General features: G+C 42.2%; 1 protein-coding gene across 2 annotated transcripts; it reads right to left on the reverse strand.

The window, feature by feature from the left end:
- Positions 1-4074: 4074 nt before the first annotated feature.
- On the reverse strand, positions 4075-14891 carry LOC139453086 (uncharacterized). Of its 2 annotated transcripts, none has more exons than XM_071234709.1 (4): positions 14708-14891; positions 10404-10579; positions 9096-9173; positions 4075-6384 (listed from the first exon to the last, which is right to left on the reverse strand). In XM_071234709.1, the coding sequence occupies exons 1-4, from the start codon at positions 14739-14741 to the stop codon at positions 6106-6108; spliced, it is 567 nt and encodes a 188-aa protein (XP_071090810.1). In that variant the 5' UTR covers positions 14742-14891; the 3' UTR covers positions 4075-6105. The 2 variants fall into 2 exon arrangements, with proteins under 2 accessions (XP_071090810.1, XP_071090812.1); XM_071234711.1 differs by lacking the exon at positions 14708-14891 and adding an exon at positions 12546-12706.
- Positions 14892-15313: the final 422 nt, after the last annotated feature.

Consider the following 15313-nt stretch of genomic DNA (forward strand, 5'->3'; position numbering starts at 1 on the left):
GTATTGATATTTATCGATGATTGTTGTATCCATGGTGATATATATATATGTCGAAATACAACATAATTTACATGATTTATAACCAGTTCCCGCGCGATTTTTTATTCCGCTTTTTATTTTATTTAGTTTAGTTTTTTATTCCGCTGTCTTCCACCATTAACAGTCTATATTCGTAACGACGCGAATTCAAGCGTCAGCATCAGTGACCGAACCAATCGACCCATTCAGCTTATTCCGTTAACTTCGGAAACAATTTGAGCAGTTATGTAAAGTTCATGGCTGTCGCCAGGTTGTGTTGTGTCATGTGATAATCACGTGCACGAAACAATTTCAAGATGTATCTGCCCATGGTCGCTACACTTTAATCACTTTAATGTCAAGTTTGGTAATCCACTGCTCATGTCGGTCCCATTCTTATCCCCATGATGCATAGCGACCCTCGATTAACTGTTTCGCAAGGCTGTTTAATCAAGTCTCCAACAGGCCGAAGTAAAACACTGTGCGCAATTCGAGAGACGTGATGCATCTCGAGGGACTTGTTCCTGGGTATGCAAAAGAGAGGAGAGTTGAGATTAGCCGGTACATGTGCAGGCTCTTACGACACGCACAAAACGTGCGTCCCGCACGCACAAAAGTAGCAAAAATGGACGCAGAACAGAATATACTGCGTCTTTCTGGAAGCACAATATTCATGTACCTACAGCCCATCATCCCATTGGTACTATGTGTGAAGCCCATTTCTGGTGTCCCCCGCCGTGATATTGCTGAAATGTTGCTAAAAGCGGCGTAAAATCATACTCCACCCGCTCACTACAGCGCATCAAGAGCATGACCACTGTCCACATGATCGTTGATTCAATCTAGGCTCTAAAGTAATTATCAAAACGCACAGTGCAATACACCATTTCATTACTTTAGGATCCTTATATTGCCTTCAAGGACCTTCAGCATTAATCATTTGGGGTCCTCTGGACGCCCACCTTTGCAAGTCAAAGTGAAATCCTGATGTTAGTGAACTAGAATATAACCTGGTACATTACACACAAGGATCTCCATTCTCCAGCTGTAGCGTGTAGTCAAATGGGATTGGGTGGTGTTTATTTGTTTGTTTGTTTGTTTGTTTGTTTGTTTGTTTGTTTGTTTGTTTGTTTTTTATTTAACGTGAGTGAGTGAGTTCAACGCAACTTTGAACAGTCTTCAAGTTGAATCACAGCGTGTCAGGCCCACGTGATGCAGACCTCAGACGTTTACCACTTCGGTGAAACCCGCGAGCACGGGTATGGTGCTGACAAACCTAGAAACATAAACCGGGGTGAACCAGGATTCGAACCCACAATCATAGGTTTCTGGCGTGCTAGGTTTGTCAGCACCATACCCGTGCTCGTGGGTTTCACCGAAGTGGTAAACGTCTTAGACCTGCATCACTTCGGGCTTTCCTCCCACATTAAGCTGACACGCCGTGATATAACTGGAATACTGTGAAAAGCGGCGTTAAACCCAACTCACTCACTCATGCAAGTCAAATGATCCCCCACTCTGAACCTTGTGCAAAACCTTCCTTTTGCCTGACATTCAGAGCTGAAGCACATGTTGAACGAGAAAATATTGCCGTTTGCGCAATACAATCAGAGAGCTCAATGGTCAGAACACCTTGTCGTGTCCCTGCCACTGGAGCCAGGCCGTTGCTTCATCTGACTTAAGCATTGACGGATGATTGAATACCGTAGCGTACATAAACCCATGATTTGTTTGTTTGTTGTTTAACGCCGCACTCAGCAATATTCCAGCTATATGGCAGTGATGAAATAAAGTATAAAAAATGTTTGGAATTCGTTATCAAGATATAATAAAAGGAAAAATAATGGTCATATGACAGAAATATTTAGACGTTTTGTATATTGAAAATTTCAGTCATTTTACAAATTGACATATTTTACACAGTGACTGTACACCATCTAGCTGTATTTCCGGTGTGTGTTATTTGATAAATGTGTTATGACGTACATACACCGTCTACCTGTATTTCTACTGTGTGTTACAGAGACAACGTGGCCCACATCGAGGATCAATACACCAATGAGACGTACGTCGTGCATATCCTCAGAAGTATCACTGACGCCCTGAAGGCGGCGTTCCCGGGCGTCAAGGTGTACGCCACAATGGGGAACCACGACTGGTACCCCTCCGACCAATACCCCGTCATCTCGCACTCCCTGTACAACGCCACTGCCGACCTCTGGGAAGACTGGATTGTGAAAATTTTCGTAAAGGTAGTGATCACATCTTGAGTCTTGTGTGATATGGTGCAGGTACCCCCCCCCCCCCCCCCCCCCCCCCCATGGAATTAAGGTGTGGGGTGTTGTTAGGCGTTGTTGTCTCATTGCATTTCTCACTGAACAGGTGACACGTGTATGCATCTGTGAAGAGTTGTGTCCCTTAGCCGTGCCCGGGTCAGCTAACCGTGGATTCGTCCCTGATTATGTTCCTTGGTTTGTCTTCATCATAGCCGAACCTTGCCCTACAATGTCTAATTTTTTTGCGTTTACGTGAAAATGACACGCTATGTTATAACTGGCGGCGTTCCCGGGCGTCAAGGTGTACGCAACAATGGGGAACCACGACTGGTACCCCTCCGACCAATTCCCCCGTCATCTCGCACTCCCTGTACAACGCCACTGCCGACCTCTGGGAAGACTGGATTGGTGATGCAGAACAGATGGCGAACTTCCGTAAAGGTAGACAACCCCATTTCCAAGTTAGAGTGAGTGAGTGAGTATGGTTTTACGCCGCTTTTAGCAATATTCCAGCAATATCACGGCGGGGGACACCGGAAATGGGCTTCACACATTGTAGCCATGTCGGGAATCGAACCCGGGTCTTCGGCGTGACGAGCGAACGCTTTAACCACTAGGCTACCCGACCTCTCCTCCAAGTTAGAAAGAAAATATGATCAGAATACCTGTTTGGATGTTTATGGTTCGCCCTTGACAGTCGTTAAACTCCAACTTGAATCAGTGTGATGTCATCGGAAGAAATCTTTTTTCAGGAGTATGTTTAGGGGTGGTGGTGTTTCTGTGTGGTTCTCCATACACATCTGAGGAAACGCGGGTCTCCCGTGGTCAAATAGCTGTGTAGAGATTGTGGCATTTGTCGTGGTCCCTTGATATTGATTCTTGACTTTTAGCACCATACCTGATCTCGATTGCTTCCGCAAAGTGAGAGTTTAACACTCGGTCTGGTTTTCATCTCCAAAATTAATGAGTGAGTATTTTGTTTTACGATGACGCGCAATCAACCAAGTCATCGAGTTTGATAACCTGATTCATGTTGTCGCCTCATACGACCACGTGGAACCGTAGTGTTCTCGTTATGTTTGTTTGTTTGTTTGTTTGTTTGCTGTTTAACGCCGCAATATTCTACCTATATGACGGCGGTCTGTAAATCATCGAGTCTTGACCAGGACAATCCAGTGATTGATATCATGAGCATCGATCCACGCAATTGGGATACGATGACATGCATCAACCAAGTCAGCTAGTCTGACCACCCGATCCCGTTAGTCGCCTTTAACGACAAGCATGGGTTGCTGAAGACCTATTCTACCCCGGATCTTAGTGAGTGAGTGAGTGAGTGAGTGAGCTGGATTGTACGCAGCTTTTTGCAACATTCTAGCAATATATTAAGCTGAAAGGTGAACCTCCGTTTAATGCAGGGTTAAACCAAACAATAATATGTTACGTAATTCTTGTCTGTATTCATTGCGTCAAATGTACAGACGCCTACCACACAGTGAAGGCAGCTCAAGGACTTAGGATCATAGGACTGAAAGCAAATATCTACTACAACCATGATAAACTGACCGCTGTTTATGACCGACCCTTCTGGTCAGTTCGTCTGGCTGGAGGGAGTCCCCCAGAACGCCAAGACTGCTAGCACACCCCCCCCCCCCCCCCCCCCCCCCCCCGCCCTACACCTACACTTTCAGATAACAAATATCTTTCTCAAGACGTGAAAAGATAACAAACGGTATCCTGCATGTATTATAATAATATGTTTATTTAATAAACACACGATGTAAATACGTAACAAGAAGTAATATACAGAACATCTCATTTGTTACAAAATTAATAGTAATTCAGACAATGGAGGTATATAAGATATATGTACTGCGGTTACCAAACAAAAGGCATTATGAACTTAATGTAAATTCTTCTCGGGTATTTGGTCATGAGAAATCTTTTATTTCACATCGATAACCAAAGTAACGAAGAAGGTCAACCTTCAATTTTTCTTAACTGGAACACTGCAATTCACTCACTCACTCATTCACTCACTCACTCTGGTTTAACCGAATCAGTGGACAATGTTCGTGAAAGGATGCTAGAAACATTGAATATGAGGGGCGTTCAATAAGTTTTTGCAACTTCAATATGTGACCAAGTCGCAGAATATCTTTTGTACTTTCATTTTTCAATATAATCTCCATTCAACCCAATACACTTATTCCATTTGTCCTTCAAGCTTTCAATACCACTTTTATAGAAATCCGCAGATTAGCCCTTTAACCACGCCTCTGTGGCAGCCTTTGTCCTCGTCATCCTGGAAGCGTCTTCCATGTAGGGCAGATTTCATTTGCCGGAATAGGAGAATCACCCACCCTACAGCCCAGACTTAGCCCCCCAGCCAGACTTGGTCTTATATTGAAGTTGCAAAACTTATTGAACGCCCCTCGTATATACACGATGCGAGAAATGAAACATGTAAAAGAAGAAAAACAGCCTAATGCGCAGGTTTTAAACATCTTTAGGGTTTTTCGTCTGAAGTATGTATTAAAAATAGTTGTATAACTTGCAGTTATAATTACTTCAGATTTGTGGACATCTGCCCTGTTCCTTTTTGACAATGACACTGTAAATAACCACAGAAAAAACAAATATTGTAATTCTACAACAAGATAGAACACTAAAGTATATCATAGATAAAGAACTTTTTCATTTCTTTTCAAAGACTGCCATAGAATGATGTAATTTAGTCACACAGATGTGTTACAGTGTACAATGTATGGTAATGCGCACAAAACATGCAATATGGTTTCACAACAATGACTCACTGAAACATTTGTTATTGTTTTCAAGAAACATTGGGTATTAAGGTGACACAATCATAATGGTATACATGATACTGTTGACCATCGATGTATCTATAGTGGTAGAGTTATTAATATTTTTCATAATTAATCTTTTCAAAGTAATTCCTACAGTGTTGTAATATTATTTTGAAATGAAGTAGATCTGCACATGGGATACATGCAGATATTGATAAAATTGAAACCCACAACGTTTGTTATTCTTAACCAAAAACCATACTTCTCCATGAGAGTTACCTCCCGAATGGTATGACACGTCAACTACTCACACTGTACAAAAGTGCTAATATCTCGCTACACGGAAACTGGGTCAACGTTTCTCTAATATGAGCCCATAGGCCTGCTCCAGGCCATCTCGAGAGGCAGACCTCGCTACACGGAAATGGATCAACGTTTCACGCCCAACTGCGGGTCTGTCTCCGTCCCTCTCCACAGGCAGACATTTCAACGCAGCGAAATGCTGCATGGGGAAAGAGGCCGGAAAGAGTTAGACTGGTACCCTGCAGTTCGCCTCGCAGCGGCTGCAGACGAGGAGCGCAAGCGCTCTATGGCAGGTAAACCAGCCTAGGACAGGACGTGGCTCCCTGTTGTGATTGTTGCCGAATAACATAAACATGTTTAGCGTAATAATTTACAGCATCTTTCCAACGATCTTTCATCCCGATGGTCCATGCCCCCATGCAATTTTTCTCAAGCCCATAACAAATAAGGCATTGAACTGTTTCAGAAGCTAGTTTAAAGTCGTCCGGCATCCAAGATCTGAAATGGGCGTGTCCTGCCTGTGATGGACCCATTGGTCATCAAGAAAATATGTTATTATCCAGCTACGTGAATTTCAAACTGAGGGTTTCGTTGTTGTATTATAATGCTATCCTGGTCTCATCATAGTATTATCCTGGTGTCATCATGGTATCATCATGGTATTATCCTGGTATTTTCCTGGTATTGGTGTGGCAAGTCTAGGCATTTACCATCTCCACGTTGCAGCCTTTTTTCAAGCCCCAGAGGGCATTCAATACCTTAGCGGCAAAGACCTGATACACAATGTTCAACACCGCGCTGGTCAGCGCGACGATGCTGTTGAATACGGAGAGGAGACTGTTGGCAGAGCGATGTTGACCACCGCACGTCTGGCCGCCATCACCGGAGAAGCAGACGACCATTGACCAGATCGAGAAGCCCAGATGCAGTAACCCAAGATTCAACGCCGTGCTCATACACGCCCGAACAGCCACAACCTAAACAACAAATAAATATATTTATTACTGCCCGTGAAGAGATCACTCATCTAATAAACATACAGCAAAGCGCGTGCTTATGCACTGCGGGAACAAGTTTCACGAACAAATATTGACAAAGTAAGGATAAGATATATGGATTGTTTGATAACGATGTTAGAACCTGCACCGAAACGTCGCTCCTAATTGAAATAAAGAAGTTGTTCATCCATATACTTTAACTTTACTTAGTACATCAACTTCTAAATGCCTCTCAAACTAAATATTGCTAGGTCCTCTACTTCACTACGCTTATTCAAAGACACTGCGTGCAGAGATGACAGAGGATATTTTTAATGTGTCTCGAGGAGCCACGAGTGAAAATTTCTGGTGCCCCCGTCACGAGATGATGGATACATGATATTTTCACGAGACACGTGGAATATCCTATTTATTATGTACATTTTGTGTAGTTCTAAATTATGTTATGTTTTTATTTTAGAATTACGTTTTTGTTACAAATGTAAAACCTAGTAACGTAAATCCCCCCTTTGCTACACGCAGGAAAGTTTCCCCACTCCCTTCAATTGTGACTTAAAATTAGTTCCGAGTTTGCAAAATCTTGAAAATATAACCAAAAGTAATATTTAAAAAATATTTGAGGTCACACAAAATGCGCTTTGCGAAAATAACAGTCTCGATTGACGAGTTAAATGAAAAATTTACAGCTTATAAGGAAACATTTTCAAGAGAATAACAAACGGCAGGAAGCGATTTTAACTCCATAAATGACCATCTGTCATCATTTTGCCTTGCCAATGTGGAACTATCGTAAAAAGGAATTCAACAGTTTGTGTATGGGCCATTCTTACGATTTGGTTCCGCCTAAGCGCAAACGAACATAGCTAAAAGAGTTGACAACGCGTTGCGTAATGATGATTATATATATATATATATATATATATATATATATATATATATATATATATATTCCAGTTGCTATGTAAACTCACTCATCGCGACTTTCAACACATATAACTGTATCTTGGGTATATGTTTATTGTAAGACATATATAAAATCAAAGGACTGAAGGACTCTTTGACCGAAGTCCTTGAAGTCATACGCGCATTACATAATATTCATCGATAGGGGGACGAGTCTTCATGTAGATTACGTCATAGAGTATTGTGACGTGATTGTAAAATTTATGGTGCACAGCCCCGTTAGGCGATAGGCGAGCTAATCGTAGCGCAACGACACTCGTCTGTACGGTTGCCCATACCCGCCACTGGTGAGATCATTTTTCCCTGTATGCCTCCATATTTTATCTGGCTCAATCTATCAAAGCCCAATCTTAAGGATACTATCTCCAACCTGTCAATTGCCAGGGCACTGATCTGGAAGAAATTCTGGTCACACGTGGTATGCCACTTTGAAACAGAAAGTATCTGGCAAAATATAGAGGCATAGAGTGAAAAATGATCTCACCAGTGGAAGTATCTGGCGGCCGTCAAATAAAATATAGAGGCATACAGGGAAAAATGATCTCACCAGTGGCGGGTATGGCCACTGTGGCCACCGTACTATGGGTGAGTGAGTATGGTTTTACGCCGCTTTTAGCAATATTCCAGCAATATCAAGGCAGGGGACACCAGAAATGGGCTTCACACATTGTACCCATGTCGGGAATCGAACACCGTACTATGCATATGGGAGTTATTGATAACCTTAGCGCCACAATACGGACCTCTGAATTCTAAAGGTGGGCCGTTGTATAGTATGAAATTAATAAGTATACATTTGACATGTTTGATGATTAATTCTGTTTAACTCATTTGGATTATGTCGTGGATCGCGTAGATGTCCGCCTATTCACACATGTACACGGCAGTGAAATTCTAAAAAGGTGATAAACGGCAAGTAATAAATAAAACACTAAACTCCCGTGTAATACGAATTTTAGGAAACTCGTGAATAGTTCTGTTATCTGACGAGCGAAAGAAACAAAATGCCTGACCATCCTGTACAGAAGACTGTTTCAATGTCCAAAGAATAGAGTTCGTTATTTTTATGCATTTAAAAAGTAGATTGAACACCTCTTTATGTTGGAAAAAATAACCCTACTAAACATTGAGAAATAAACGCCGACCCGAGTAGTTCGAGGTTTCAAATGACGATAATACATTCAAGTCCCGTTAATCCGTTAATACCAAGTAGTATCAACGTTCGTGATCGAAAATCGGACAACTACACAAAAGAAAACGCTTCAAACACGTTGTAATAAAAAAAGAAAAGAAAACGGCATTATTCATATTGTTATGTTACATTGTTAGCGGAATATGTATCCTAATCATGCAACCTCTAAAGTTTAACACAATGTAGTCATTAGTGTCGGTTAAAGCCGATTGTCGGATTAACGAGTGTCGGATTAACGAGACGTGACTGTATACTTCTCTCTCGTCTATCACCGAATTGACGGGTCACCTTCTTCGATTTTTTGCGTTCGCAACAAGTAATCATCGTTTGAGTTTACCGGCGACTTGAGTCTTCTTTCACTTGTCATTGTGCGTGGATCGATGCTCATGATGCCAATCACTGGATTGTCTGGTCCAGACTCGATTATTTACAGACCACCGTCGTATAGCTGGAATATTGCTGCGTGCGGCATTTAACAATAAACAAACAAACAAACATGTGTACTATCAAATGAGGACAATCCTTCAAGACTTACCAGACATCTTATCTTGGATGGTATCTCTGCCTTTGCCTCCTTCAGCATCAGCAGCCCAAACACTCCGAACAAGAATATCTGTAAAAAATAACAGATAAGGTGGAACATCATTAATGGGAGAACATACGAGTGAGTGAGTGATTGAGTTGAGTTTAACGCCGCTTTTAACAGTATTCCAGTTAAATCGCTGCATGTCAGCTTAATGTGGGGGGAAAGCACCAAGTGATGCAGGTCTCAGGCGTTTACCACTTCGGTGAAACCCACGAGCACGGTTATGGTGCTGACAAACCTAGAAACATAATCAAGGCGAACCGGGATTGAGAGAGAAAATACGAAAATCACAAAGAATGATAGAATATATTAACGAAAAAAGAACTTGTGAAGATTTGTTGAATTCTTGTACAGGTATGGGGCTGACAAACCACATTGAATTGACATACTTTAGTGAGTGGGTTGGGTTTAACGCCGCTAAAGCAGTATTTCAGTCACATAACTGCATGTCAGCTTAATGAGAGAGGAAAGCCCTGAGTGACGCACTTCTTACATGTTTAGGGGGCACGGATGGCCCAGTCGTCTAAGGCGCCGCGATTCGCTCTGCAGATTTTGCGTCCCTTGGGCACGCCAGAAACCTGTGATTATGGGTTCGAATCCAGGTTTGCCCCTATTATGTTTCTAGGTTTGTCAGCACCATACCCGTGCTAGAGGGTTTCACCGAAGTGGTAAACGTCTGAGACCTGCATCACTTCGGGCTTTCCTCCAACATGCTGACACACCGCGATATAACTGGAATACTGTTAAAAAAGGCGTTAAACCCAACTCACTCACTCTTACATGTTTACATGTTTACACTTTGGTGAAACCCATCAGTACGAGTATGGTGTTGACGAACGAAGGAGCGTGAAGACGGGCTCATTAAATCAAACATTAATGTTCAACATTAAATACATAAATACATAATCAACAATGCATAATAGTCGTGACCATACATGAAGTGCCAATGAATCCAAATATTTCCTTTTTAATAATAATTTTAATTATTATTAAAAAAAAGAAAACATTTGGATTGTCCATCAAAGGCTTACACGCGTTAAACATTGGCAAAAGCAATTGAAGATTGAGTGAGTGAGTGAGTATGGTTTTACGCCGCTTTTAGCAATATTCCAGCAATATCACGGCGGGGGACACCAGAAAAGGGCTTCACACATTGTACCCATGTCGGGAATCGAACCCGTGTCCTCGGCGTGACGAGCGAACGCTTTAACCACTAGGCTACCCGACCGCCCCTATTTGAAGATTGAAGATTTGTACCAAAAATCCTGTGTATATTCCGGTACCGGAGGAGAACGGACTTCGTGGATTGGCAATGACGAAGACGACAGTGGGAATACCCAGAGACATGCTCACAATGCCGATGACGACGTTGATCACTGACAATGTATGTAGTGTAGGCAGTCGACCCTTGACCTCTTCAAGAGGTACGCAAGCTGTGAAGAAAAAAAAATGGTTCAGAAAAAGTATGTACATTTTTGTTGCTCAAAATATTGTCTGAGTGATGCTTTTGCCTCAGAATGTTTTAATACCTTTCATCGCAGCAAACAGGTCAGACCTGTTTTCTATAGTGATAATGAGTCCTAATTAAAAAAGACGACTGACAAGCGGTGTTTGTCAGAGAGGTTCGTAATCTCGGCTCAGCGTATCGTGCTGAGGGGGGTGATTTCAACCCAATAAATCATGGATTTCTATATAACTTATATCAATTTGACACTGTAATATTACAGGCATATATTCGTGTACATGTACTACTTGTATTTCTCTATCTACAACGTAAATTCTATGTATGTGACATAAATTTATTTGAGATGTGTGACCAGTGTTAATTCCCTATTGAGAACTCGCAGCTGTTATTGGCCAACCGCTACCAAGAGCTAATCCCTATCTAGAACTAATCCCTGCTAAGGGCCAACCTCTATTTAGGGCCAGCCTCGATTAAAGGGCCAATATCTATATAATGGGCTAAACGCTATTAAGGGCCAACCGCTTTTTAGGCAATGACCTTGGGCAGTGCGTTGAAATAGGAGCTTGGTCTCTAATAAAGCGCGAGGCAGCTACAGCTAATAAATTCTCCCCTCTATATTTGAATGTCCCTGTACAACGCCACTGCCGACCTCTGGAAAGACTTGATTGGTGATGCAGAACAGATGGCCCATTTCCAAGTTAGAGTGAGTGAGTATGGTTTTACGCCGCTTTTAGCAATATTCCAGCAATATCACGGCGGGGGACACCAGAAAAGGGCTTCACACATTGTACCCATGTCGGGAATCGAACCCGTGTCCTCGGCGTGACGAGCTAACGCTTTAACCACTAGGCTACCCGACCGCCCCTGAGACACGAAACAAAAAATGCCGGACCTTTCGTAAGTATAAGGTCTCACCGTAAACTGAAATTAATATGGGCCGGGCCCCTAATTGAAGAAATATGGTATATGTTATTTGATTGTAATTCATAAACACATACTTAGGAAATAGTCGGAATATTATAATGGACTCGCGGATTTCGTAAGACGGATTTCGTAAGACGCTGACCAATTTTTACATGTTATGCTTTCACACCCAATGGATCACTATGCTCGGGGTATAACATTTCAAGCTGGAGTGACCTGGCTGCTACGCTTGGAAGATTCTATACAGTGAGAAAATGGCCGCCATTGTTGACAGAGTGAATCCCGCAACGCGCTGCACCCTGAACAAGCAACAAGAGATGTTTTGTGTCGCTCGCCTTGTTTGAATGTTGCGAAATTCAAACACGGATTAATAAGAGATTCACTTACGTACTTTACAGCATTTCTGTTTGTTTGTAATCAAGATATAACTAATGCATATGACATGGAAAATATAGCACTGTTGTATTCACACAAATACTGTTCTGAAATCGATTCGGCATGTGGTGTATCAAAATACTAAAGAGGGAAAATGGTTACAATATGATTATCGACAAATCATCATTATTAATATCAATTATAGTTTCCGAAAACAACTCAACTATTATCAGCATGTCACAATAGATGTCACAATAGATGACAAAATAGATGCCACAATAGATGTCACAATAGATGACACAATAGATGTCACAATAGATGTCACAGATGAATTTTAGCCATTTATGATTAACCCCCTCAGTGAATCACAACATCAATAAACGCATGGTGTTTACAACACACAGTATCGATCGATCAGCTGTGTTGCAAAGACGTTGCCATGCAACAACAAAAGCCTCTATTCCTGGTACGCCTGCACTCGCCCTAAGAGTGCAAAGGCTGCGGTTAAAGTCGGGTTTGGTCGGACCAAGGTTATTATTGGCTAATTATTCAGTTATAGGCACGTTATCAACTGTTACAAAAACACAGTCAGATATATAACCTGAATATAACGATATATTTACACATCTACGTACATGAAGGCGAACATCGGCAGCATCCCATGGTGGGAAGAAATCAGTTAAACTGGTGAGTAGCTCACAGTAAGACCGGGTGCTCGTTGACTCGCGACAACAACAGGGTGTCCGCGGCAGGCAGTGTGGAATAGCCTTGAACCCCTGCCTTTGTTTGTCCGACCGGCCGAGTGATTGTGCAGGGGAGGTGTCTAGGTTACACACAACCAAATGTTTTCCCATAGACTTCTATAGTAACGTTATGATTTTTTTTTAAATAACTAAGCATTCAACAGCTATTACGTGTATGTGTGTGCACAGTTTGGCCTTAGAGCAGCAATAAAAAAAATAAAAATGACTAGCTTAGTCAGCTCCTTTTCCGAGTACCGGAAGCTAAACACACCACCCCCAGTTTCGCACCAAATGTCACCTACTTGAAATTAGCTGTGGTCACATTCAGCATAAGTCATCATGTTGAAAAAGACAGTACTAAATATAGAAAAACATGGTCAGTTTTAATAAGTGGATGGATGTACATTTGAAAGACATAAAAATCTTACAGAATATCCTCCAATCACAGCCTGCAGATATCTCTCGATCTACACTGAAGGCTACGAAAACCGCACTGTCCAAACTGGTTCTGATTTGGTGTAGTAGAACCTGTAGCCCATGGCAAATTGACCGGGCAATCTGAGGGCTTGTGAGTTGTGAACCACTGCTTGATAAGCACCAGAGACATTGATTGAATATATAAATACTGAATGAAACCTTAAATGTTTTGAGGATTTGTAATTTGTTTTTATTTAATTTGTATGTACCATTTCCTGGCAGTCCTTGAGGAAATGAACAAAAAAATATTTTGGAAATCTGCCTTATAAACTTCTTTTACCTGATATTTTGTCCTGTATACTATTCCATAGGTAACAAAATATAGGAGACACCGGTTGTTGGGATTTTCACGCCTGCCTGGCTTTTTAACAAAAACGATTGGGTGAGTGGGAAGACCCGCTTATCTCCCTTGTTGTTCGGGGCCGGTTACTTAGGTCTCAATCTACCCACAGATCAGTAGGACCCGTGATGATCTGTGGTAGAATAGGCCTTCAGCATCCTATGCTTTCCGTAAGATTCTGACTATGCCGTAGGCATGTGTTTATGAATCGTTATGAAACAGCGATTATACAAGGTGTTCGTGCATCTTGCCCCATCGGTGGCACAAATGTTCTCTTCACAAGAGGTGAATGGAATGCCTAGGCCTGTTTATATACCCAGCATCAACACTGACGGGTCACCTTGGTATGTAGGTATACATGAGTTAATGTTTTTGAGTGGTTGAGCTCTTGACCGACTTGATTTGGAATGGTGTAAAGGGTAAAGCTTTAGCATGAGTAGAAATAGCCAACTATGTTTGAGGATGAATGCTTGTCTGGTTCCATGCATTGTAAACGGGGGTACGCCAGGGAGAACGTTTAACCCCACTCTTGTTTCCTGTACTGACCCAAATTCACAACCAATTCGAGAAACGTGGCCTGGCCTCAAGTATATATATTGTTGATGCAGATAGTTCCATACATATACTGTCGTGAGGACACCAGCTGTGACCCACAGGTAATATACCTGTTGGCGCGGAGGCTCTGGTGTCCTATTAGCGCCAACCAGAAACGTATATGCCGTCATATATACTGCAAACCTACAGTCCTGATACAATCGGTTTTCTTCTGCTATTTCGGTGACCAACACCAATATCTATAGGTCCGCCCGAGTGCACCACGCATACGTTTCTGTGCAAACTCCTAGATATGATATGTTGTATATACTTATGATGCACGAGTCATTAATTTATCCTGAATGTCACTACTCAGGTTAGACATTACATCAAAGCTCCGTGTTATATACTGTTAAAACACATAGTCAGATATATAACCTGTATATGACGATATATTTATACATCTCATGGGCGGATACAGAGGGGGGGGGGGGGGGGGGGGGGGGGGGGGTGCGGGGATGCGCACCCCCCCCCCCCCCCCCCCTTTTTTTTAATTTCGAAAAAAATCTGTATTTCTGTAGAAATTACCACCACAGACAATAAATAGATCTTAATTGTGCACCACCACCACCAACCCCCCACCCTACCCCCACCCCCCCAACCCCTTTTCAAAAAAGCTATTTCCGCCCATGCATCTACTTACATGAAGGCGTACATCTGCATGCTCCCATCGTCATAAGAAATCTGAACAGTCGTGCTTCCTCAGTAGATAATAATACGACCGGGTCCTCGTAGACTCGAGCTCGAGACAATAATGAGGGTGTTCACGGCAGGCAGTATATATATTGATCACCGCTCCGCGATGTGGGGTTTGGCTGTTGGTCGCTATCAATGAGTCGATTACGTAAGATAACCCAGGTGCGCCTCTTCACCCAGCCGTGCTAAACAGGCTCTTTAAATTTCGCAAGGCAGTTCCGACGTGCGTAACGAAGCCACGCCTACCTTGGATACTGTTGCTGCGTTAAGCAAGCTTTTGGCTGATGAGAAATGGCGGAAAACCGAAATGTGGAATCGGTCCGATCGCTTTACCTCGTACCATTTCTCGAACAGAAAGCACCATTAGGGTAGATCGGGCATATTCCGATCCCCGGGGCAATTCCGACCAAGTTAGATGTTATTGACATATTTGAAGAGCTTGGAGCCATTAGGGCCAATGTCATGTGGAGTTTGTTTTGAGAAAAGTGATGAAAACACATAATATTATGTATGTTAATGAACCTTTTTTCTTTCTTTTTTTTATCGATAAATT

The sequence above is a fragment of the Haliotis cracherodii genome, unplaced genomic scaffold, assembly GCF_022045235.1.
Source record: "Haliotis cracherodii isolate W230 unplaced genomic scaffold, xgHalCrac1.p SCAF_9, whole genome shotgun sequence".
Classification (NCBI taxonomy): domain Eukaryota; kingdom Metazoa; phylum Mollusca; class Gastropoda; order Lepetellida; family Haliotidae; genus Haliotis; species Haliotis cracherodii.

Coding starts and splice junctions, on each gene's coding strand:
- LOC139453086 (XM_071234709.1), bottom strand. CDS start 14,741: ATGACGATGGGAGCATGCAGATGTACGCCTTCAT. Junction 9,174..10,403: donor GAATATACACAGGATTTTTG/GTACAAATCTTC, acceptor TATTTTTTACAG/ATATTCTTGTTCGGAGTGTT. Junction 6,385..9,095: donor CATCCAAGATAAGATGTCTG/GTAAGTCTTGAA, acceptor TTTGTTGTTTAG/GTTGTGGCTGTTCGGGCGTG.